At 47.9% G+C, this 25,640-nt stretch overlaps 1 protein-coding gene across 1 annotated transcript in view; it reads left to right on the top strand.

The window, feature by feature from the left end:
- LOC144824800 (interferon-induced transmembrane protein 1-like) overlaps positions 1-25,162 on the top strand; it is a 145,484-nt gene extending 120,322 nt beyond the window's left edge. The window contains exon 2 of the mRNA XM_078683802.1: positions 24,914-25,162. Coding sequence (XP_078539928.1) covers positions 24,914-25,162 — 249 coding nt within the window. The remainder of the gene's footprint in view (positions 1-24,913) is intronic.
- The last annotated feature ends 478 nt before the right edge of the window (positions 25,163-25,640 follow it).

Genomic DNA, 25,640 nt, shown 5'->3' on the forward strand with positions numbered 1-25,640 from the left:
AAGGCTTTAAATAAACGGACGGTCGTCGCTCGAGACTTCCGGTCCAACTATCCATCTAACTGTGTGCACGTGTGTTTAATTAATAGGGTGTTCCCAAGGCCCACTTACCGAGTGCCCCAGTGTGTCCCCAGCTCCCCTACACTGGCGACGAGGGTGGTGCGGGCAGCGTGGTGGGCCGAACCCTGACGGCGGAGCGGGGACATCCCGAGCGGACCCGGTGTGGTCCTGTCGCCGCGTGGTATCCGCTGTGGTCCCTTCAGTGGAGCGGTGTCTGGCGGCGAAGGTCCGGTAAGCAGCGTGAGCTGAGCTGCGTGAGGACCGGAGTGCACGGTGTGGACACGGGAGAGAGCGGAGTGATCCCGGCTGCCGCTGCGGGAGGTGTGCGCATGCGCAGTGCTGCTGAGGCCTAGCTCTGGGCAGGAGCACGCGAGGAGGCCCGGGCTGAGACAGGAGGCGGCGCGGTGATCGCCGTGGAGACGGCGTGGAGCCCCGCAGTGAGTGAACGGCTCTGAGTGAAGGCGGGAGGCGCCGAGCCTGTGTCATCGTCGACGTGGAAGTGTGAAACGAAGAAAAACAAAAAAATTAAACAAGCATTGGCTAGTGCAATTTAAAAAAAAAAAGTAAATACATTACGAAAGGGGAAAAGTTCTTCGACAGTGAAATGGCAGCAGAGATCTAGGGGCTGGCATGGAGTGGATGTGAAGAGGAAGACACATTTGCCAATTTGAACTGTGGTGGGGCATAACAGATAGTGAGCCTACGGGATCAGGAACTCGGCAGGAGGTGCTGGTTCAGCGAAAGAGACGTGGCCCGAAAAGGGAATTGCAAGGCTTCCAAATCCTCGCTGAACACCACGGGTTTGCCTATATCAAGAGAGGATACTGCGCAGGTCTAGCAGAGCACAAGTATGTCTGACCAACCCGATACGGCCAATGCGGGAGGAGCGCTACAAGCAGTAGCCCCAGCACAGAGAGTGGGACCAGTAGGCCAGCAGGCAGGGGGGGCTGTGGTCCAGCAATCACCCCATGCCCAAATCAACCCCATTCCTCCATTCAGTGCATTAATAGATCCCGGCACAGCAGCAACGCGCTGGGGAGTGTGGCTAAGTCGTCTAAACAATTACTTCACAGCGACGAGGGAGAAAGACAATGAGGTTAAAAGAACCCTGTTATTGCATTTTGGCGGCGATGAACTGTACAAGCTATTTTTACATCTACCTAATACGGGAGCAGCTACAGACTCTGATGGTGCCGTCCAAGCACTGAATGCGCACTTTGATCCGCAGTTGAACCCCCATTTTGAAAGGTTCAAATTCAGACAGTCGAGGCAAAGGGAAGGGGAAACTATGGATGCGTTCTATGCCCGGCTGAGAGAGCTCGTAAGCACATGTCCGGATGACGATCAAGATAAAGAAGTGACGGCGCAGCTTATACAGGGGTGCAAAAACAAACACTTAAGGACATTGATTTTAAGGCAGCCACGCATAACGTTGGACGAAATATTACTGCTAGCCCGGTCACACGAGCTATCTGACGTGCGAGCCGCAGCGATGGAGTCAGCCATCAATCCGTCAGCAAGCTCGGATGTAACAGTCAAGACGGAAAGGGTCGATGCAGTGCGGAGTTCTAACCGAGGGGGCAGAGGAAGATGGCCGACCAGGACACAGAGGCGAGCACAATGTGGTTCCTGTGGATATGAAGAGCACAATCGAGACAGCTGCCCAGCACGTGGGAAAACGTGTGACAAATGTGGATGAAGTAACCACTTTGCCAGTGTGTGCAGAGGAGGGGCAAGAGGATCGTCTCGAGGACGAAGACCGGAAGGAAGGAAATCAATAACTAAGGCGGTTCGGCAGCTAGCGTTAGAGGACACGAGAGACGACCGCTCGATAAGAGGGAACAGAACACCAGCTCGTCACCCGAACCGTCTGGATGATTCATCAACAGAGGATGAGGAGGAATGTTACTATGTCTCATTTGTGAATGAGCTCAAACGGCGTCGTCGGCCCCAACCAAAGTGCCAGATCCAGATTGATGGGTCGGCTGTGACGGGAGTCATAGACACCGGAGCCACGATAAACGTAATGGGTATCCAACATTACAATGCGTTGAGACCAAAACCCCGGCTAGTACCGTCGAAAGCACAAATCCTCACCTATGGAAGCACGACACCACTACCAGTGAAAGGGAAGATGACAGTGCAGGTCAAAGCAGAGGATCAGGAACTAACTACGACATTCCATGTGATTGACAAAGAAGCAGACTTGTTAGTCGGCAGTCACACGGCAGAAGACCTCAAGTTGATTGTCTTCGCAAACGCAGTCAAGGAACTACATACGGAAGAGATCCTCCAATTATTCCCGTCACTATTCCAAGGATTGGGAACCATCAAGAGGCCTCCAGTCAGACTGCATATAGACAAGGCGATTCAACCAATTGCATTAAGGCACAGAAGAATACCGTTTCATCTTCGGACGGCAGTGGAGAAAGAGCTAGCCAAGCTAGAGGAACAAGGGGTAATAGAAAAGGTGTCGGGACCAACACCGTGGGTGTCACCGATGGTGATCGCCGAGAAACCAAGACAACCAGGGCAAATTCGGATATGCATAGACATGAGGATGCCGAACAAAGCAATCAAAAGAGAGAGACATCTTACCCCTACAGTAGACGACATATTGACCGACTTGAATGGAGCGCAATGGTTCTCCAAATTAGATCTAAATGCGGGATATCATCAGTTGAAGCTGGCAGAAGAAAGCCGATACATCACAACGTTTTCCACACATCTGGGCCTGAGGAGGTATAAGAGGCTCAATTTTGGAATCACGTCAGCCGCTGAAATCTTTCAGAACACTATCAGAGAAATTCTATCGGGACTTAGTGGAGTATTAAATGTCAGCGATGACATACTCATCCACGCCAAGACCAGCGAGGAACATCATCGAAGATTGAAGGCGACACTGAGAAGACTGGCGGAGTTTGGCGTCACGCTGCGTAAAGAAAAATGCCCGTTTTTCAAACAGTCAATAGAATTCTTTGGGTACGTGTTCGGAACGGAAGGAGTGAGAGTTGATCCCCGGAAGTCGACTGCCATCAAAAATGCTCCAGCACCGACAACAGCGTCGGAAGTGAGAAGCTTCATGGGGATGGCGCAATACTGCGCCAGGTTCATACCGCAACTTGCCACCATAGCTGAACCACTAAGGAACTTGACGAAAAAGGAGAACCCGTGGAAGTGGTCACGGACGGAAGAAGACGCGTTCAACAAGATAAAAGCAGCGCTGCAGGACAGCACGACGATGGCATACTTTGATACAGCACGTCAAACGGAAATACTGGTAGATGCCAGTCCAGTAGGACTAGGGGCGTTATTGACACAAGAAGCAGAACCTGGAATATGGGTGCCATTGGCGTTTGCAAGCAAAGCCCTCACAGCTACAGAGGCCAGGTACTCACAAATCGAGAGAGAAGCGTTAGCTGTGAAGTGGGCGTGTAATCACTTTCACTTATACATTACGGGACAGCCATTCAGAATGGTCACTGATCATCAGCCTCTGGTACCGCTGTTCAAAGGTACGGCCCCACATCCTCTGCCAAGGATCGAGAGATGGGCAATTCAGGTTCAACACTATCAAATGGACTTGATTTACCGGCCAGGGGCCAAGAACCCGGCAGACTTCTTGTCAAGACATCCCCAGACAGACAATGGTGAGAAGCTGGATCAGGAAACAAAGACTGAAGACTATGTAGACATGGTAGCCCAGCTATCGTGCCCCCAAGCCCTAACACGTGAAGAAATTGTGGCTCAGTATAGCGAAGATGCCGTCATCATGAGAGTCCAGACTGCCATGGACACTGGGTCGTGGGAAAACTTCCTGAGGAACGTGAGTAACTGGGACGAAACAGATAGGAATCGGCTGTCCCAATTCTGGAGAATACACAATGAACTAAGTAGAGCGAGTAATGGTCTAATACTGAGAGGAATGAGAGTAGTAATCCCCCGCACTCTGCAAGATAGAGCGACAAGATTAGCTCATGAAGGACATCAAGGGACGAAACGGATGAAGGCGAGAATGCGCGAGAAAGTGTGGTTTCCTTACATGGAAGAAAAAGTGGATGAACTGGTAAAGAACTGTCGAGCTTGTCAACTAACCAGTCTTCAAGAAGTGCCAGCACCCATCATAACGGAGGAACCGCCCCAGCACCCTGGACCTGGGTCAGTCTAGACTTTGGGAGTTTCTCGGATGGGAGAGTGACGGTGGTATTAGTAGACAGCTACACTAAATACCCAGTGGTAGAGGTTGCTCAATCCACAAGTTTCATGAACATACAACCAATACTGAGTAAGGTATTTGCGATGTTTGGTATCCCACAGGTATTGAAAACAGATAATGGACCCCCATTTCAAGGACATGAGTTCAGAGAATTTCTGCAAGGTCTAGGGATAACACACCGCAGAATCACACCCCAATGGCCTCAAGCCAACGGGGAGGCAGAGCGATTTATGAGAACTGTAAATAAGACTCTGAGAATTGCACTGGTAGAGGGAACTGATCCCGAAGCGGCCTTGCAGCTGTTCTTGAGAGAATACCGAAGCACCCCACATGGTACCACCCAGAGATCCCCGTGGGCGCTAATGTTTGTACGGCACAGACATGATTTGCTGCCAACAGCGGAGAACTGGAAGCAAGCCCCATACTCGCCAGAGTTGACTCACCAAAGAAGGAGGATTACGAATGAGAAAGCAAGCAACAAGAGGAGGGCGCAGGAGAGAACATTGGCCCCAGGTGATGAAGTGTTGGTAAGAATGTGTCGCCCAGGAGGAAAGTTTAGGACTCCATATGAAGTGGAGCCATGGACAGTCAAAGCTACTAAAGGCACAGCAGTGACCGCACAGAAAAATGGTGAAGAAATCACCAGGAATGTGTCATGGTTTAAACGAATTCCCTCTAGAGACAGCCACGTAGAAAGTGAAGAACCTGCTGCTGAGTTGAACAACCAATCAGCCAACGGCCAGGGGTCTCATGAAGGGGAGGATAATACCATCAGTCCATCATCCCCGGATACAAGAGAACCTAGTCCTAAAGTCACCCGCGGGGGAAGCTACCATCACTTAAGACCAAACCCCAGACCGAAACGGATGCTGGCGGACTTTGCGTGTTGACTCTGCCATGCTCGAGAAAAGAAAATTACGTTGAAAACGAACTTGGTAAGGGATGTAGCGTTCTAGTGTTTCACGGGTCTCGGCTGAGACCCGGAAACACCCCCAAACAATGTATCACCTTCTGGCCAGGCGTGGCCAGAAGGCTTTAAATAAACGGACGGTCGTCGCTCGAGACTTCCGGTCCAACTATCCATCTAACTGTGTGCACGTGTGTTTAATTAATAGGGTGTCCCCAAGGCCCACTTACCGAGTGCCCCAGTGTGTCCCCAGCTCCCCTACATAGACTTGGAGGTCAGGACAGCTTGGTCGTGCGGCGCCTCATTGTACACAAGATGTTCTAATTTGTGTACCTCAGCACTTAACATCGATTAGATCTGTGAGCCATTCTTTGTTCTTCTGAGTCACAGTAGCTGCACACAGTGTATTGTATCTCGCCTGCAAAGGAGCGTCATGGCAGCACAGATAAATCCAGTATTGCATAACCAGCAAAATCCCCATTGTCAACCTTTACATTGTATAGTTAATGGCCTGGAACAGAGCGTTAAAGATCTTTGTCATGTCTAAAATAGCTGAAACCTGTTGCTTACCCAGGCGAGTGGCAGGAAGTCCTCAGGCTCCTGGCCACTCCCTGGGGGTTTGTCTGTGGGGTATTTTCAAAAGTGTATAGCCTGGCTGCATTGGGGTTAATCAAAAGTACTTAGACGCAGACCCTCAATTGGCCCTTGTTGGGTGGCCCACCAGCCTGCCAGGTCAGTAGAAGATAGGGCCACGGCTCCCCTGGCTGAGGGCCAACTGCTCCTGTTTAGAGATCCCCATCTGTCTGGCTGAGGGAAATGCAGAGTGTGCACCATGTTGTTTAGCCCCCCACTCTGCAATTCTCTCTGTTTTTCGAAAAGAGACTGCCAAAGAGGGAATTCGTTTTTGAAAATTAAATAATGAATGACCTGACGTACAGGGAGTTTTTTCCCTGGGCATCAGGTCCATGAACTCATTTCTCTGTCCTGGAAAGTCATGCCTGCATGGTGGTCCAGAGTAGATAAATCTAGTGCCAGTCGCTGGTCATAACTAAGGAGGGACAACCAGCATTATGACCTGGCAGGCCAGGGGTGGACAGGTCTCCAGGTGAAGGGTTTGCGCTGCTGGAGTCAGTTGGGACAACGCCAGCATAAACCCTGGAGTTCCCCCCCTCTAAATGGGGTGGTGGAACCACAAGTTAGATGGGGTATGAAAAAACACCCAGTGTATGGCTGCTGCTCAGTAGCTCCTCCAAACTCGAACTGGGATCTATAGTCTGGAAACCAGGACTATTTTATAGTTACTGCTGCCTATCTGTTGTCTCCAAACCCAAGTTCCTGTCCTGTGCTAAACCTGCATATCCTAGGGTAGGCCTACCTCTTTGTAATTTGTACATATATTTTGGGTATGGTTATTTTCTTCTGCTATTTTATCCTTCATAGAATTACAGATTATGGTTGATTTAGGAACTCACAACCTTTTCCTGTAGGGTTTGGTGTATTCTGCTGTACTGGAAACTGAATGTGGAGCCTGGCTTCTCTCTCTGAGTGTTTTCCTTACACATTAATTTTGCATCTGGTTTTAGGTCACATCGTTTTTTTTTGTTTCCACATGACTCTTCAGGTTTCTCAGATCCTCTTGTCATCTTTTAGATATAACACCCTGGAGAAAATGATGTCATGTTCCCTGGAATACCTGTAGTTTGATAAAACACCTTTGTGTTTGGTGCTTGTGCAATCCTGGAGTAACTGCGCACTATCAGACTCCCCCTAGGGAAGGTCATTATGAAGCAGCTTTAATTGTGGAATTCCACATTTGGATCTGACATTCCACCAGATTTTAGTAGAAGGACCTTGTAGTTTCAGGCGAGCGGCCCCTTATTTGCACAGACCCTGGAGATTTGTTCTTTCTAGACATTGAAAACATTCTCATTGGCCAGCAGACATTGAGCCACTTGGCATGTGTCACTTGTACATCAGGAAAAACCCTGAGCTATATATGCCTAATGAAATGAATGAAATGAAAAGGGAATTTGTAAAGCGTGGTTGCTGCCCTGGGGCGTCCAAGCGCTACAGAAAATAAATGAAATGATGCTACCTGCCAAGCACAGTCATCACAGAGAGTCAGTTATGTATATTAAAAAGAAAAGTCTTAAGTTGCTTACAGAAAGAAAGCAGATTGGGGTTGGACCTAAGTTGAAGTGGAAGCGAGTTCCACAGCTTAGCTGCATTGTAAGAAAACGACCTACCACCTGCTCTGGTTCTCCTGACTCGGGAAACTGTGGTCAAAAAGGCGTGACTTGAGCGAAGTTGTTTACTAGGATGATATGGCGTAATCAACGCATGGCTAATCGCCAGGCCCGTCTGCCAATAGCCTTGGTGGGAGATGCACATTGCTTTAAAAGTGATTCTTTCCCTCACCGGGAGCCAATGTAGGCTCCTAAGCCCAGGTTTTGCTGACATCCTGCGGGGTAATTGAAGCAACGTCCGTGCAGCGCAGTTCTGAATGATCTGCAATTTCTGCAGTGTATAATCGGGTGCACCTAGGTACAGGGCATTACTAAAGTCCAATCGGGACTGAATCAGGCTATCTGTTTAGCTTCCACAGGAAGAAGTGGGAGAACTTTTTTCAGAAGCCTAAGAAGACCAAAGCAAATTGCCGATAGCTTGGTTGCTGGGTGTTAAAAGTCAAAGATTTATTCAACCATACACCCAGGCTTTTTATATTATCCTTAGGTGTAGGTGGCGTGCCCAAGCTGGAGGGCCAAAGGGAGTCAATAGTGAGCAGGGCAGGAGGACCAAGGAGCATCAGCTCAGTTTTATCTCCATTGAGCTTAAGGCAGGATGTCGTCATCCAACTTTTAACTTTCTCCAGACAATTCATCAGACCGCTCCGTGCTAACTGGCCATTTTCCTGCGCAAGGGAGACCACTAGCTGCGTGTCGTCCGCATATGTAATGATCTTAATACCATATGGACGGACGACCTCACCTAGTGGTCTCATATAAACGTTGAATAACGTAGGGCTCAATGATGAGCCCTGCGGTACCCCGCAGTTCAGAGGTTTACTGGAGGAAACAATGTCTCCCTCAAAGACCTGAAAGGTCCTGTTGCTTAGAAAAGATCTGACGGGGAGGAGCCAAGCTCGCGTCCGAGATGGCCGCGTTTTAGCTCGGCTCCGTTCGCCTGCCTGTTTTTATCGTATATCCTGCTGTTATCCTGCCCCGGGAAGTCCTCTTTGCTATGCGGTAGCGTTCAGACACCCTGCAGGCACTCACCTTTGGCTCTGGTTGTCCTGGGTGCCGTGGATCCTGAACGGCGCTCCCGCTCGCTTCGGGGTCTCCAGAGTGGGCTGGCCTGGATCTTCTTGGCGGCGCCCGGACGGGGCGGAGCGCGATGATCGGCCCTTGATGGCGCAGTGGACGCGGTCGTAGAGGCCGTTGTACGTCTAGGCTGGCTGTGACTTGCTGGCCGACTCCGGCGGACAGGTGGCCTTGGGTGGAGGCGCTGCCTTCCGTTGACGGGGCTGACCGTACATTCGGCTTGCTCCCCCTTTGTTCTCCGGTCCGGCCATTTTGATCCCCTCCGCCCGGACTCAGAGAACGGGGCCGGCGGCACGGGGGAGCCGGCGATCCCCCTTCTTCTGGTGGCCCCCCTTCCCACTCTGGAGGTGCCCTGCTGCCGGTCGGCCGGTCTTCATTTGCCTCGCTGCTGCCCGGACGGGGGTTGACGGACGCCGCGGCCCCGCCGGGCTTCCAAGATGGCGGCCGACCCGGAGTGTCTCAGCCGGGCCTGGACGAGCGCTGGAGGCCCGCCGCATGGCCCGGGTGCCGGATACTGTAAAGGTTTTCCTACACTTGCGGGCATCCTTGCCGCCCTACACTCCTGGCGAGCTTCTGTGGCCGCACCCGCTGTCGCCCTGGAGGTGGATCCTCTCTTCGGGCCGTTCGGGCCCCCTAACCTGGGTGCGGCTTCGCCGTCGCTGGGTGCGGCTGGAACTATCCTGGGAAGCATGGGCCCGGCGACTGTTGCTTCAGTGGGTGTGCGGAGTTCCGCGGCCCTTCATCGTCCTGTTCCATCTCCTGCTCCACTGGTCCGGGGGCTGGGTCCCGTCCGGACTGGACTCGATGATTCTTTCTGCATCTCTTCGCCTCGAGTGACCGACCCTGGCTCCTGTGCCGGGCCCGCTGGGTCGGCTTTCTTCGAACTGTCCCTGAAACTGTGCCTGCACTGCTTACGATGTTCTCTGACTTTTCCGGATCATCCGGGTTCTACTCCACGTATCTTGACTGGACTGCCGTTTTCTCTCCCTGTTCTTTGCCTTCTGTTCCTCGCGGTCTGGTTCTTAGTGAATCAGACGACTACAACTTTGGACAAACACGGACAGGGATGAGACGAACTTGCCTCTTTGTACGGTAGTCTTGTAATGGTTGGATGATCGGCATGTAACGGTATGACTATGTGTGAATTTGTGATGCTCCTGGTGTGTATCCTTATATTTCTTTGACTTACCGAGGGCTCTGTCCTTTTTCAGGCGGGTGGGTGGGCGCTGTTGATCCTGTTCTGTGGCCCTCTCCCGTGCGTTTTCTTTCCCCCTTTTTCCCTTCCCCCCCCTCCTTTTTGTCTTATGTTTCCGTCTCGCCTTTGCTCTTCTATATTTCGGGTTCTAATTAGGGCGACAGGCACGCTGCTGGGGGGTAGGCCATAGCCTTCTGCAGGGGTGCAGGGTGGGCTTGCGGGGTGGGTGGGGGTGTCTGTCACTTTGGGGGGTCTTTTTCCCCCCTTTTTTCCCCCCCCCTTTTTTTTGTTCTATGGCTCTTAAGTATTCTCTTTTTCGGGACTTCGTCTTGTCGTGTGTTCCCCTGGGGTGTTTCGGATGTACCGTCCTTCCGGTCTCATTGTGATTACGGCTCACTACGTGTTCCTGTCACTGATTTCTAATGGTTGCTGTGTGCCGGTTGAGGTTTCCCTGCTTCGTTCGCCAGGGGGCACGTGTTTGAGAAGGAGTCCCTTCCTTTTTCTTTTTTCTCCCCTCCCTCTTTCGTGGGGGATTTCTTTCCTTTTATTGGGTTGTGTAACGTATTGATTTATACGATGGGCTCTTTTTCCGTCTGTTTGTTAAGTCAGGTTGTAGCTGTGGTGGGTGGGCGCTGGACGGCGAGCGCAATTGCCTCTCACAGTGGTGCTTCCGTTGGAATTGTTTTCACCAATATGTTTAGTCCGTGTCGAATTTATCCTGTACCTTCTATGTTCGCCTGTTCGCGGCTCACCACGGCCCCCCCCCCTTTTTTGCTTGACTCACTGCCCGTCATGATCCTGTACTTACTGTTCCCATTATAGAAAATCAACCTTCCCGTATCCTGTCCATGCTGGTTGCTCTATGGCTTTCGGCCTATGTCTCCTGTGTTCGTGATGTCATATCCTGTGGGTACTTTTGTACTGCTAATTATGCTTCTGATATGTGGTGGCCAGCCCGCCGGGTTGTAGGCCCGTATTTGTGAGCACTTTCTGTACAATAAAGGTTTTAAAAAAAAAAAAGAAAAGATCTGAGCCAAGTTATTGCCATCCCTGAAATTCCCAAGCTGAGGAGACGACACAGTAGCATATTATGATTAATCGTGTCGAACGCTGCGCTCAGATCGAGGAGGACCACTGCCACTGATCCCCCTCGATCCAGAATCCCTCTGGTTTCCTCGGTGACTGCCAGTAGAGCGGTCTCCGTCCCATGTCTAGGGTGGAAGCCCGTCTGGGTGGCATCAAGCAGTTGGTTACTCTCAAGAAAGTTCGTTAGATGTATATTAATATGTTTTTCGAGGATTTTGCTCACCCAGGGTAACAGAGAGATAGGGCGATAGTTGTTAAAATTGCTGGGATCTAAGTTTGGCTTCTTTAAAAGTGCACACACTATGGCTTATTTCCAGATGGACAGAACTATACCAGAAGACAGGGAGGCATTGAGTAGGCTCATAATGATGGGAAGAACAACATGGATGGCTGAAACCAGTATGTCCGGGGGAGCTGGGTCACATGTGGAGCCTGAGTTTAATTGACACATCAATGATTCAAGGGTCTCCTTATCCAATAGAAGAAACTGATCCAAGGTGAATAAGGGCCGATGGAGAGCTTCTAACGGCAATAGCCGTTCTTGGGCAGAGAAACCTGGATCGGCATCTGTGAATGATACATAAATTTTATGTACTTTTTGATAAAAGAAATCTGCTAAATCATTGCAGTGAACCACTGTATTGCAGTTGGGGACAGAAAAAGGAGAAAGCTTGGTAAGACTCTTTACTATTCGATAGATTTATTTCAGTTTTGATTTGGCCAACGTGATTTTTCCTGTGAAATAAACAGATTGCGCACTTTTTATCTCATGTTTATATGCTCTTACCGCCTCTCTGTATAAAATTTTATCTGGGGCAGCATATTCCAGGCGCCACCTTCTTTCTAGTTTTTTGCATTGTCGTTTTTCTGAGCTCCACTGAATACCATGGAGCGGTTTTCCGCAACCGTTTTGGTGTGGTTATACACAGGGGAAGAGTGGCATCAAGAGAGTTCAGAATCCATTCATTGTACTCCTTGTTGGCTAGAAGAGGTTCCTCATTAAATGGAGGTGTAAAGGCCATAAGATTATCGGTCCACTGTTCCACTGGGAGTCTGGAACAGTTCCTCGATTTCCATAGAGTGGGAATTAAAGAGGATGATTTGTATATGGACCAAGTAAGAGGGATCAACAAATGGTCAGTCCATGGGAGGCCGATAGTCGAGCCTACCTTAAGCTCAGTGCAGTTGCTAAAACAGGGTCCAAAAGATGACCCTTAATGTGGGTAGAGGATACAACCAGTTGTTCCAGTTGTAATGCAGCTAGACTGCCAGCCAGCTCCACGGCAGTGTGGTCAGAGGCAGTGTCGAAATGCATGTTGAGATCGCCCAGCAACGTGAAGTTGGCGGGAGTGGTGACCAAATCGGCGACAATAGCTGGTAAGGCCTTATGAAACTGCTTTAGAGGGCCTGGGGGGCGATATATAAGAGTGCCCGAGAAACAGTTGTTTGGAGAAAAATCAATACAAAAAACATGCTTTCACAATCTGGGATAGAATCAAAGGTACATCGGCATAAGTACTGTTCTTTAAAAATGATTGCCACGCCCCCTCCTTTCCCAAGGGCGCAATCTTTCTACATAATCTGATAACCCGGCAGTAATGCTTGTACTACATCGGGTTCAGAATCTGGCGTCAACCAGGATTCCGGCATATATCCATCCAGCAGGAGTGCAATTTCTAGACTATGTTTAGGTAGAGACCTACAATTTAAAAGCAGCATATTGATATCCAACTTTTTATCCTGGTACTGTGTGGCATTCAGCTTATGTTTACAATAAGAACAAGTCGCAGGCAAATTTAGAGGGTAATAAAAGTGCGCGCAGCTGGCTTCCCCAGTAGGCCCTAACGCCGAGGAAAGCTTCAAGGTAGTCTTGTGGTCAAATTTGTCTGGCTGTTGCATATTCACACGCAACCATTATTTATTACTGGTTAGTGTCTTCCTGGTCTGAGGGGGTCCTTTAAAGTTTTGTGGTGTAGGAGGACCACCATAAATCGGTCCCACCCCACAAAACTTCTGGTTCACCCACTTTATTTAAAGTTGAGGGAAGTGCTGGTTTCTGTTGGCTCTGCTGTCAGAAACCTCTGTACTGATGGCCTGTCCACCTCAGAGACATGAGGTCACAGTGACACCTGTCAAATCTTATTTATGGTGAGCAACTGTCACTAGATTTTCATTTAGTGGACCATCATGCAAGACAGAGAATCTTCAATCATGCAAACAGCGAAACCTTCCCCTGTGCGTGGGTTATTGCTTTTTAGGGCTCGCCTACGACGAACGCGCTGAAAGCGCGTTCTCGCAAGCGAGAACTATAGTCGTTGTCTCAGCAGTCTGAGACCGACGAAGGGAGACAAGACCTGGCCGCGCGCAGCGTTGTCCCATAGGATAACGTTGCGCGCGTGAACTTCTGCTGCTTTCTGCATGGCAGAAAGAATCGGATCGCGTCGCGCGCCTCGTGAGCAGTTCCCTTGGAATGCAGGGGGAGTCTGCAGAGGGGCGCGCGGCGCTGTTCACGAGGCGCACGGGCCGGCACTGATAAACAGGCTGGCTGCAGTTAGCATAGTGTGCCGCCTGACTTGTTAAATATGGCTTTCATTCTCTACTCCGGCCGCCTGTACATGCTAATCTTTTGTGGTGATCTGATGTGTGATGCCGAGCGTGGCCCCCCTGCGCGCCCATCCTGTCATGCTCTTCTCTTGCATGCGGTGGTCTTTTCTGTCTCTTACCAGCTCGCCCTTCCTCACAGGACACCCCGTGCCTAGGACTGCTACCAGGCCCTGAGCTCCAGGTCCGACAAGTATAAATGGATCCGTACCATCTTCAGCCCCGAGCAGCTCTCCCGGCTGGAGCAGGAGTTCTCCCGCCAGCAGTACATGGTGGGCAGCGAGAGGTTCCTGCTGGTGTCGTCCCTGCGGCTGACCGAGGTGCAGGTGGGTGGTGCCAGGCTCGGCCCCGGCACGCACACACATGCTTACACGTTTACACACACACGCACCTGTCAACCCCGTCCATAAACTTACTGACACACATGCATTCATTGAAACATACAAACACCAGTTAACCCTGCCCGTGAAACCACTGACACATGTATACATATATATACTCACACACAGCTGTCAACCCTGCCCTTGAACCCACTGACACACGTGCATACATTCATACATACACGAGTCAACCCTGCTCATGCACCCACTGACACACGTGTACACACGTGCAAACATTCATACACACAAACATCTGTCAACCGCTCCTACTAACTCGGGGGTCGCTGCGTTGAGCAATAATTTAAGATTTAAATGCATCTGCTCTACAATTACAAACTTGTGCGTCTAGCTTTCAGGCAGCAATGAAAATGCTATGATAACTCAAGTGATTAATGCTCCTGTTAGAAATCCCGTCAGGGCCTCTCAGACTTTCATCCTTCCAAGGTCGATGAAATAAGCACAGTTGGGTTGGGTAACAAAAGCATCCGTTTTTTATGTCAGTGCCATGATACTCCTACGGGGTGAATTCAAGCGTAGACCCGTACCCTGAGAAAGGTTTGTTTTCTTAAGCCCTTTCAGAAGTATCCATGGCAGAGCGGCGAGGGATGTCATCCTCGCTGAGACGGAGTGAGTCACGGTGCCCTGATGATAACAGGGCCTTCGCCTCATCGAACAGCCCATCGCTGTCACAGTTTGCACAAGGCTTGTGTACGCAATTAGCGACGCCCAAAAAAAACAGCTGCGCAGGTTCATCTCAGGTCTCTCTGTTCCTCCGACTTTCTGCAAAAAAATTCTATTCAATAAAAAATCGCAGTGCACAAGTCTAGTGAGGTGACTCAGGGGAGGCGAAGGTTAATAGGCATGCTATTGAAATGCGTGCATACCAGGGGTGCTTGAAGCTTTACTGCGCAAGGAAAGTTTTACAAAATTCCCGAATATTGACCTTCCTAGGCAGCGTTGCTACTCTAAGTTCGAGTTCGCCCATCAAAAGCAAGAGTTACTTTTATGCTGAAACTGCAGTTGAGCAGGTATTCTCAAGCGTATAACATGAACTGCTTTTCGGCCATTAAAAGTGATACAAAATGTGTCATGGGCTTGGGCTTTTAAGCGCCAGGGGCCATGTTATGGAAGATGTAACACAGCACCCCACCCCACCTTGCGATGGTAGAAACGAACCGTGTTATAGCACCTGCTCCTGTCACAGAGGCGTGCATGCCATACATACGGAGCAAAATGCAACCCCTGGCGTCACCCGCGCGGCCCGCCCCTTCTTTTTTTTTACATGTCGTCCTTTAAAGGTCTGACAGGTGGCACCCATGCTCCCCGTGGGGTCTCCAGCATTGTGTCCCGCAATCCCCTCCACCCCCTGTTGCCTCCCCCCACCATGACCACCCCCACATCCTGCGTGGAAGGCACTCTTAGCCACCCATCGCACAAACTGCATACCCGCATATGAGGGGAGGGGGATAGTCGAGATAAAAGAAGACCCGACCACAGCATAGCCATAGTGTGCTGGAGTGCGGCCCGCGTCCTGTCTAGCTGCCGCACGCCCCGCGTGGTCCCTGTGACCCCCCACACGCAACAGACTCCCACTCCGCACCAAGAGCATACCCACGCCCCTAACCAAAGACTCAGTCGGCACCTCCGTGCCAAGTGGTGCTTACACGTGACCATCGCCCGCGAGCTAAGATCCTATTCTTGCAGTGAGGGTGAAGCCAGGCCGCCACACCCGTGGGGCTCACAGGCAGCAAAGGCCAGATAAAGAATGACAAGCAGGGTGACCGCCCCCCCCCCCCTTACACTGTTCGTCCACAGTCACTGCCACGGAGGCGAGAGGAGCGCCAGCCCTCGGGTCACCCCGCCATGTCTGCCGGGGACCCCTGCTTCTGGTCGCCCTATTGGCGAGCTGAGCTACTAGACCTACGAACGTGTACTGTGCCAGATGTCGCAGGGCTTCATTTGTGCCGGGGGTGGGCACAAGCAGGGTTAAAAAAGAAGCTCCTAAAGTGACATAAAGAGGAGAGGAGTGGAGTGTAGGGCGCTGGAAGAGAGCGGCTTGTCTTTTAAGAAAAGCTTTGGGCTGACCTCCGGAATACATTACAAATTAAGCACTCCATCTGTGGTATGAGGGAAGCTTGCATTGCGGCAACCGGTGGGGTTACTTAAGTAAGAGATGCCCCCACCGCAACATGTGCAAATGGTACTTGCTGACAGCAGCGTTTTACATCCTTCGCTCGCTCTGCTGTGGAAGCTTTGTGCGTGGGGGACGCTTGCCTACCTGCTGCTCCCTGTGGTGTTTCTGTAAGGCAGCCTCAGCCACCCCTACTGTGATTCACCCCTTTGCTGTCTGCATCCTGTGCACAGCAGGGATCCCACTGCAGAGGCGGCAGCGCTCGCCCCTGTGACATTCACAACATGGATGTGAATTTTATGATTTGATATCTATTCACATCCTGCTTTCCTTCTCTGCTGACTCAGAGCGACCAAGCCGTATCCACAGGGTGGGACTCTTTCTGTGCAGGGGGCAGCATCACACAGGGCAGGCCACTTTACAAGCGTTTTTCTGCGCTAATGGCACCGCTAATCTCGCAAGGGAGAGGGGAAATGATTGTGGTTCCTCGTCCCCCATCCAAAATCTAGGGGTGGGGGGACATATCCCCTGCGTCCCCCACACTTCCCACGCCCAGGGAGTACACAATGTTTTTCACGTCTGCCACATCAAAAGCCCCCCTTTGGATATGTGTTTCTCTGCTCATACAGTATTATACTCACATTTCAATGTTCACTCGAGCTGCAGACTGCATCATACCATCGCCGCTCAGGATCTCACTTGGAGGACCAATCACAGAGTCGTCCCCACGTGCAGGCCTTCCTCTTGCTTCGACCCACTCTCTCCATCCCCCCCCCCACATACATGGTGCACACAGTTTGCTGGCGCCACTGGTTTTACTTCCCTTAGCTTCCAGATCGGTTCATATTCTAGCTAATATACTCCATTTTATAGAACACTAACAGTGAACAATATTATTCACTATTCGCATATTTAAACAAGCATTTTTAATGCCATATGTCTCCCATTTGCAATACTTTAAGCTATTGGCATTGTAAATGAGAATGTATTGTATTTAGGTTTTAAAAACAAAAACATAAATAAAAGTCATTGTCATTTACAATGCCAAATGCGAGACCTATTGCATTGCAAATGCTTGTTTGTTTTGTTAGAAACTTTTTGCCTAAAGAGTTTATTCCTAAACAATAAAAAAACAGGTGCATCAAACATAGTGCCTGGTCAGCAAAACTTCAGTTGCCATAGCGGCGGCTCTACAGAAGGCAGAGAGATCCCCGCCTGCCTGGCAGGAATCTTCTAGTAGGGAAGGCATTCTTCCACTGAGAAGGCAGAGGCAATGGCCTCCGCTGTCCCAGCTCACCTTCCCCCATACTGTAAATGACACCCTAACTCTAGTTGAATGTGTTAGTCTGAGGTTCTTAAGAAGGCAATTCCCTTTCAACATATCAAAAGGATCCTGCAATACTAAATCAAAAGATTTTTATTTATTTCGATCGATCAAAAATATAATCATTCATATCTTAAAATACAATACAAAATATACCATTAAAAAGTGCAGCAATATAAAAACCATTAAAAGTGCTTTATATAATACAATAAGACAATCTTATGCATTTTCCATAAAAAAAAGAGCCTGCGTCTGAACAAGGATACCACAATCTGGTTGGAATTATGTTAACAGTGCTACAATACAGGACAAGTTTGCCCATTTTTTAAATTTTCCACCACGCAAACATTAAACAACTCGAAACAGCGAATACCAGCCAGCTTGTGGTATCTATAATAAAAATACGCATGGCTTCCAATGGACAATTAAAAGATCAAATACGGCATACAGGGGCCAGCCAAATTTTCCTAAACTCAGCATAAAAGGAACAGCAGAAAAAAAGTGCTCAGTGGTTTCAGGTGAAATATGGCATAAAGGACACAATGGGTTAGCAGACAGGTTTCCCCATGAACTCTTCAATGTATTCAAATGTAGGGTTCCGTATCTAAACTGAACATACAGAGCTCCAGCCTGGGGCGGTTCAATATCATCCAGAAACTCTTCAAACGCAAATACTCATTTAATATTTAAAAACCCCGCAGTCAAAGTGCCATGTGCAAACCGGTCAACCCTTTCTGAGACCCTTTGTTCCCAGAACCTTTTTTTGACTAAAGGGATTGTAAATTTAGTCATAGACCCAGGGTCTTCCCAGAGCTGCAATATCCCAATTTTTGTAAACCAAACTTTGATCTTACTAAACCACTTGATGCGACCTGTTAGATTATGCAGAGCAATCAGATCTACCAAAGCCTCCCTCAGGGGCACCTGTGTTTTGCTTATCCACACCCTGATCCAGAACAGGATTGACCTCAAATGGCATAATGGTAAATGGGCTTCAGGCCAAGATCTAATCTAAGTGGCAGGAGTGGTGTATTCACTGGGAGATTCATAATGGCTCTCATGAATTTGTTTTCAGCACGAGTTAGTTCTGTCAGGTTTCCAACCCCCACAATTCGGCCCTATAGAGGGCTGCATCTAATCCCTTATCCCTATGAATTTCAATAATAGTAGATATTGGCCGAAAAGGGGAAGCTCTAGCCCTTTGAACTATAGCACAATCAACATGCTGAAGGGCTGCAATACTTTTTTCTATCTGCGGTGTCCATGCCAGCCTATCGTTGATACGGATACCCAGATAGTCAAAAGAACCAACCTGCTCCAGACTATGAGTGCCCAGAGTAAGTTTCCTCTTACTAGACTTAAATGGATTAAAGACCATATATTTGTTCTTCAGGTCATTTATTTCTAGACCCTTATCTTTGCAAACTAGGGCAAATGTGTTCAAAAGATTTTGAATGCCATAGGGTGTTCTGGCAATAAGCAGTGTGTCGTCTGCAAAAAGCAGACAGGGCAATACCTTTCCAGCCAAATTTGGGGGGTCGCCACCACAATTAAAAAGTTCTCCTATTAGGCCATTTATATAGAGGATAAACAATGTAGGAGCAAGAACGCATCCTTGACAAATGCCCTTCTGGACAGGGAGCCTTCAGTATTCACCTGACCCTGACGAAGGTGTCTTGATGTAACGTAACCAAAAGTCTGAGCAAATATGCTGGTAAACCCAGTGAGCTCAGTGCTAGCCAAAGTTGGGACCGGTCGATGGAATCAAAGGCGGTCTTTAAGTCCACAAACACTACATATAGGTGACCTCCTCTAATTATGACTTCTTTCCAGATTAACAGGAGAAACCTAAAAACGTGGTCCATGGTACTGGTTGCAGCCCTGAATCCTACCTGTAGATTTGATAGAACATTGTTGTGCTCTATCCAGTTTTGGATTCTGGTCAAGATGATTTTGCAAAAAAATGTTTGTGTTACATCAGTAAGACTGATGGGCCTGTAATTCCCCGGTGGCCCTTTATCGCCATTTTTGTGGATAGGGATGATTTCAACACCACGACAGGTCTCCAGAATTGCACCCCCCCTTCAAGATAGTATTGTAAACCCTTTGAAGCAATGGACCCCAGACGAACGGTTCAGCCCTAAACAGGTTTCCCGGGAGCTTGTCAAGACGCGGTGCTTTACCACTCTGCAGAACCTTGATGGCCATAATTGTTTCCGCAAGAGTGATATTTTCAACATCAGCTACTGTCTGTTCACAAGGATCAAAACTTAAAACTGGAGCAGACAGCAGCCCATGATCTGCAAACAATGCCCCAAAGTAATCTTCCCATACATGGGAGTGAATATGAAAGTCTGTTTGTGCTACCAGATTAGATGATCCCCTTGTCAATAAGTGCCAAAAATATTGACTATTCTTGTTTTTAGCAGCTTCTAAAAGCAAATTCCAAGTTTCAGACTCCCAGTCCTGTTTTGCTTTGTTTTGGGCTAGTTTATATAACCTCCAACCATTAACGATTTCTGCATGGGATTTTGTTTTAACCCTCACCATTAACTTGTTCCTAGCCATTTTACATGCATCATTGAACCAGGGTGTTATTTGCTGCTTAACTCTGTTACTTTGTTAATAAAAAAAAGGTTTTAAACTCGAAGTTAATTCATGAAAAGTACTCATGACCGCCCCTAGCCCAATTGTGGGGATACTTGGATCTTTAAGAGACCGCTCCACCTCAGAATATATTTGGGGGAGAGAGTTTGAGTTGGCTAAGATGATTGGCCATTTAACTGTCCTATTATTGTTATTTGTAATGACCTGTGCAGACTCAGACCTAAGGTGCCTACACTGGGTAACTAGTCCCGACATTGTAAGCACCAGAGTGTTATGATCACTATCTTCCCTAGAAATAATGGCCATATCTTTAACCAGTGACCACAGATCTAGGTCAACAAGGATACAATCAATCCGTGTTTTCGATGCCCCCCTCTTAAAAGTATGACCTGCTACTCTATCAGAGTCTGTTCTGCCATTACAGGCTCTAACACCACAGGCAATACTAAACGATAATACTTGTTGCCCCACCATTGTAATGTTCTTAATGGGTGGAATCTGAAGTGTTGCAATCCCCCTAGCCTCGTCCCCCTCAAGAATGAGATCCTGCATATAATTCACCGGTTCAGAAGTTGTATTAAGATCACCGGTGACAATCAGCTGGTGATTTCCCATGGTCGAATCAAGGTAATTGGCCAATGATGTTATTGTCCCTGAGAGTCTATGTGGGCTGTGGAACCGATTGTATATATTGAAAAGTATAATTTTTTCAGACCCCTTACCTAGGGACAGTTCTAAACCAAGTAACTCGGGACAACCAAGATGCAGGGCCCTTTCTTTATAGATCAGTGAATTTTTGACCCATATCAGGAGGCCACCCGCAGGGCGACCAATAGGAGGCTGCATCGCTTCTATACTATATGTGGTGAAACCAACCCTATGGACACAACCTACTGACAGGTTTCCTGTAGTAAACAGAAGTCAAAAGATACCTCATCCATTTCAAAACCAGGATCTTGGTTTGATTGAAGCAGACAGACTTGCAATGGGCCTCAGTCTAGCCTGGTGGCCCATAATAGACAAAACAATCGATCAAAAGACACTGATAAACAAAGTCCAAGCATGTGCCTTAGGTCTTTTGATTCTTCTGCTGAAATTCTTTTCCCCACTCAGTGATTATTGTTATTGTGGTTTCAGACCAGATAACAGACAACCATTCAGCCCAAGAAAAACATAAGATGAGGCCCTCATATCTGCCTGTCACAATGAATAGCACATAGAGTCAGCTTGCTCGTCACATGATAGTAAATCACTCCCTCTCCTTCCGGGTAGATTTTTTTGGTGTCGTCCTTTCTTAAGGAGTAGCCCTAAGACAAAGAAGGAGAGGAAGACTCTTCAGATGAGGTGGATTCAGTCCAGATGTCTCCTCAGGAGAGAGTCCTCAAGACGAGCCTCTTTGGGGCTCCTGCCTTGCTCTCCTCTGGAGTGCCACTCTACATGCTCTACAGTTATCAGCATACTCCCAGCAGATCAGATTCCTGACAGGCAGTAGGCTGAGGTGATTGAAGAACGTTGCTGCCCTTGGTCCATAGGCCCCTTACCAGAGATTCTCTGCATCACTGGCAAGTGAGGATGGACAATAACAGGATGGCAGAATTCTCAAGGTAATGGTGCTAAAGTCTTAGACAGAGCCCCAGGATTCTGCGACTTTGGGAGGCAAATTCTCTGGCCAAAAAAAAACAAAATTTAAGGCCCAAAACATCAACATTTGCTGTATTTTTGCAGTGGGCAAAATATGAGCCCACCACAAAAATACTGCAGACTTGTGCTTTCAAATGGCCTGAAGGGTCCACAGGGGCACACAAAGTTGTGAGGCGGCCTACAGGCTAATTGCTCAAGAGGGGGCGAGGTGCATGTCAAAGGCAGGCCTCTGCTGCCTGTTGCTCACCCTCCCTTGAATGGCTCAGTGGCAGCACAGAGAGGGTGAAATGCAGTTTGCTCTTACATATTTTGTGGCCACTTTTGTAAAAATCGCAGAATTTTTACAAAAGTGCTGATTTTGCCATTTATTTTGAAATCACAAAATCCTGGAGGGTCTACCTGTTATAGACCCTCATTCATATTTGTGACCAGAGCCTGTCGTCACTAGCAAACGCTCTACTCCAGTTGAGTGAATACCTGCATGTCCTACACATGTGGCTGAGGACCTGGGGAATCAGTTCCTCTGTCTTACATGTCTACTCATCCTCCTGTAGTCCAGATGCTGAGGGGCGCCAGACCAAATACCTTTCAGGGGGATTAAGACATGGAAAACACTTCCTAAGCTAAGTTCTTTGAGGAATGTAAAAAGACAGGATGATGTGGTTGGGTTTCAAGGAAGGTCCTTCCTCCAATCATGGAACTAACTAAAGTGCTGGCACCAGTGTTTTCCACCAGGTCTTTAGTCGGTCTAGGGATTTTCAGTCTGACATTCTGGGGGCTGAAAGGCTTATTCGAGCCCAGTGGTCAGAATGAAAATTGGTACTAAGCAGAGTTATAAATGATAAAACGTTCTATGGACCTATCCATTCTCTAGTCAAATCGTTGTGTTTATTGCACCCTTAATTCAGATAAGATCCCAATATCTGTACCTTTAGATAGGAACATCATGTTGCTTAAAGTCTTGTAGTAAAAACGGACTCATTATCATAGCGTATTTATGGTGACAGCTAAAAATGCCCTATATTTAAAAAACATGCTCAAAAAAAGGTAATTATACAAAGAAAACAATAAACAAGAAATGTTATTTATTGGGAAAAAATAAAGGAAAGTAGAAATTTCAAGAGGGCCGTTTCCTAGGCTGCGTGAGACTGGGGCTAAGTTGCCAAATTGCTGGAGCAGTGACCCAACAAGTCCTATTTTGCTAGGCAGCAGATGCTTTACCTGCCCTCCATGTGGGACTGTGGGACTCACTGTGTTTTACTAACCCAGAAGCTGTGATACTTTACCTGCAACGGTAAATGTATTTATTTTCAATCTGTCAGTACATGATAATTTGCTAATCCAGTGATTAAAGACTTTGTCAAAACATAGCCATTTGAACAACTAAGTAATATACAGCTAGATTCATCATTGTAAAATTGGCTGGCAAAGGGCCAGATTTGGCCCTTTGCGAGCCGATTTTACAATGATGAATCTAGCTGATACCAGCTAGATTCATCATTTTAAAATCGGCTCGCAAAGGGCCAGATTCTCAGAATCTGGCGCTTTGCGAGCGCAATTTTTGCATTTGGGATTCATCATCCCAAATGCAAAAATCGCAAAATGCGAAATCGCTATATTGCGAGGAATTGCATTTAAGGAATCTCTATTTGAGATTCCTTAAATGCAATTCATGAACCATTTTGGAATTGCAAATTCGCAATTTTTGGCCGCTATTTACCACGAAATCTGACTTCGTGGTAAATAGCGAAAACCTATAAAAATGCACTTTAGTGCATTTTTCTAAGTTGTATGTTACACACACACATGTCCTTTGGACATGTGTGCGCAACATCAGTCTACATTTTCATTTCAGGGGTGCTACAGGGTGTCCTTTGGACATCACTGGCACCCTTGAAATCGCATCCTTATTTGCGATTAGCAAATTGCTAATCGCAAATAAGGAATGACTCCCCATTCATTCCTATGGGCCTTTAGGCCCATAGGAATGAATGGGGAGTCATTCCTTATTTGCGATTAGCAATTTAGCCCATAGGAATGAATGGGGAGTCATTCCTTATTTGCGATTAGCAATTTGCTAATCGCAAATAAAGAAGCTGTAGGAATCGCAAATAATATTGCGATTCCAACATGAATGCCGTTTTGCGAGTCCTTAATAGCGATTCCTTAATAATCGCTATTAAGGACTCGCAAAACATTGCAATGATGAATCTGGGGGATAGTATTGTAGGTAACACCAAGTGTTTCACTTAGGAGGCTTTTTTCCTAAAGTGGGAACATTCTGAAGGTTGCTTCCTTGGTTTTGCGTACTCAAAGAGGATGTCTGACAACCATGGTGAGATATCTGCTTGTGTAAAACAGATTTTAAATACGAGTGATGACTGTATAGTCTTCTGTACATCACAAAGCTACATGGTTCCCAAACAGCCTTTCACCCAGGGCGTCACATTCAGTGAGGATGTAAAGATGACCACACTGAATATCACAAATGCATTGCACATCCATTACAGCGGGATATCACATCACAAACTGGTGCTCAGAGTGATTCGTGTTTGGCTCGGCTGTAGATGTTACAAAGGTTGCCTCACCCCTTCCGTTATACATATTGGTTCCCCCTACCATTCCATTAGAGTAGGGAAGCGTCAGTGGAACAAACCTGGAAGCGAGGTAGCTTGCCTAGTGAATCTGTATTGCCTCCTGTTAGTTGATTCTCTTCCCTAAGAACCACTAGACACATAGCTCACTTCCTAGGAGGGAAATATGAGCCTCTGGTTATTGATTATTCGATTTATCAATCACATAAACTTCACCATCAAATTCTTCTCTCCGCACTCTTGTCACTCTCTTGATGAGGACTGGGCTTAGGAAGTGGGAGATTTTTAAAAAATAGAAATATCTGTCACAGCATGGCAATTTGGTGCTGAATATGAAGAAGACCACAACAATTAAATAGAAATTGGCCTTTGGGAATTTATGGCCAAATGCATAGGTGTACTGTTACTGAGATATCCTCTGTGTAAATATGAGGTACTGGGTCCAGCTTTAATAATACTAACCTTCATCCTTCAGACAGAAAAAAGCCCTCTGCAGACAGTACTCAGCAAAATGTTTTTTTTCCAAAGGGAGAAATAGCCAAGTGCAAATGTGACCTTTCATGTGCTCAAATGTTGTACTGCCAGGCTTCATAAAGCCAACTCCTGAGTGCCGGGATTTACACCCTCGTGATGGGTGCCAGGACCCGGAATCCAGCAGGCTGGTGCCAAATATCTAGCTCCAAGACGGTAGTGATAAAGTGCTGACACCCGTGTTCTAGTGACGGAAATTAGATGCACATTCAGACCCACATATGCTAGGATTCGCTTTATTACTTTTTGGTCATTGCTACTGTTCTCATTTGCTTTGCACCCTAGATTTTCTCCTCTAATTCTTTCCCTCTCTTCCTTCTCAGGCCCGGGATCGAAAGCTTGTGGGGGACTTGAATGCTGCCATCAGCTACGGCTGCACTGCAAAGAGCCTGAACATCTCTGCCATGGTGCTGAGCCTCTTCTCATTGGTTCTCATGATTGCCCTGGCAGCCACTGGGGCAATGGCGGTGGCAGGTGTAAACCACCAGCAAGGTCAACAAAATGACGGCTGGGGCTCGTTTCCAGGAGGTAATGTGGTGGAGAGCGGTCACTTCTCCACCTCCGCTCAGTGACTTTACCTGCACCTGACGCCAGCGCTCTGTGATTTCTCGACCACCCATCTTCAGTACTCTCCAGTACTCAGCAGGGGGCATAATATCAAGAACTGCGATAAAATTATCACCGCTTTAGCGGCTGGAAACTGCAGATAAAGTGACATTAACGGGCTTGATAATATGCTCTATGGAATTCCAATCGAAGCTCATGTTAGATGTGAAGGACATCTAACATGAGCTTCGATTGGAATTCCATAGAGCATATGATAAAGCCCGTTATTGCCACTTTATCGGCAGTTTCCTGCCTATAAAGCGATGATAATTTTATCGCCCAGGCTTGATAATATGCCCCATATTATCAAGTCCATTATCGCCTTTTTAGCAGCAGTTTCCTGCCGCTAAAGCGGCGATAATTTGATCGCAGTTCTTGATAATATGACCCCAAGTTCTCCCGCCGTCACCATCATTGCTCTTTGCTTTATCCAACACTCTTTCG

Source organism: Lissotriton helveticus, chromosome 3_1, assembly GCF_964261635.1.
Source record: "Lissotriton helveticus chromosome 3_1, aLisHel1.1, whole genome shotgun sequence".
NCBI lineage: Eukaryota > Metazoa > Chordata > Amphibia > Caudata > Salamandridae > Lissotriton > Lissotriton helveticus.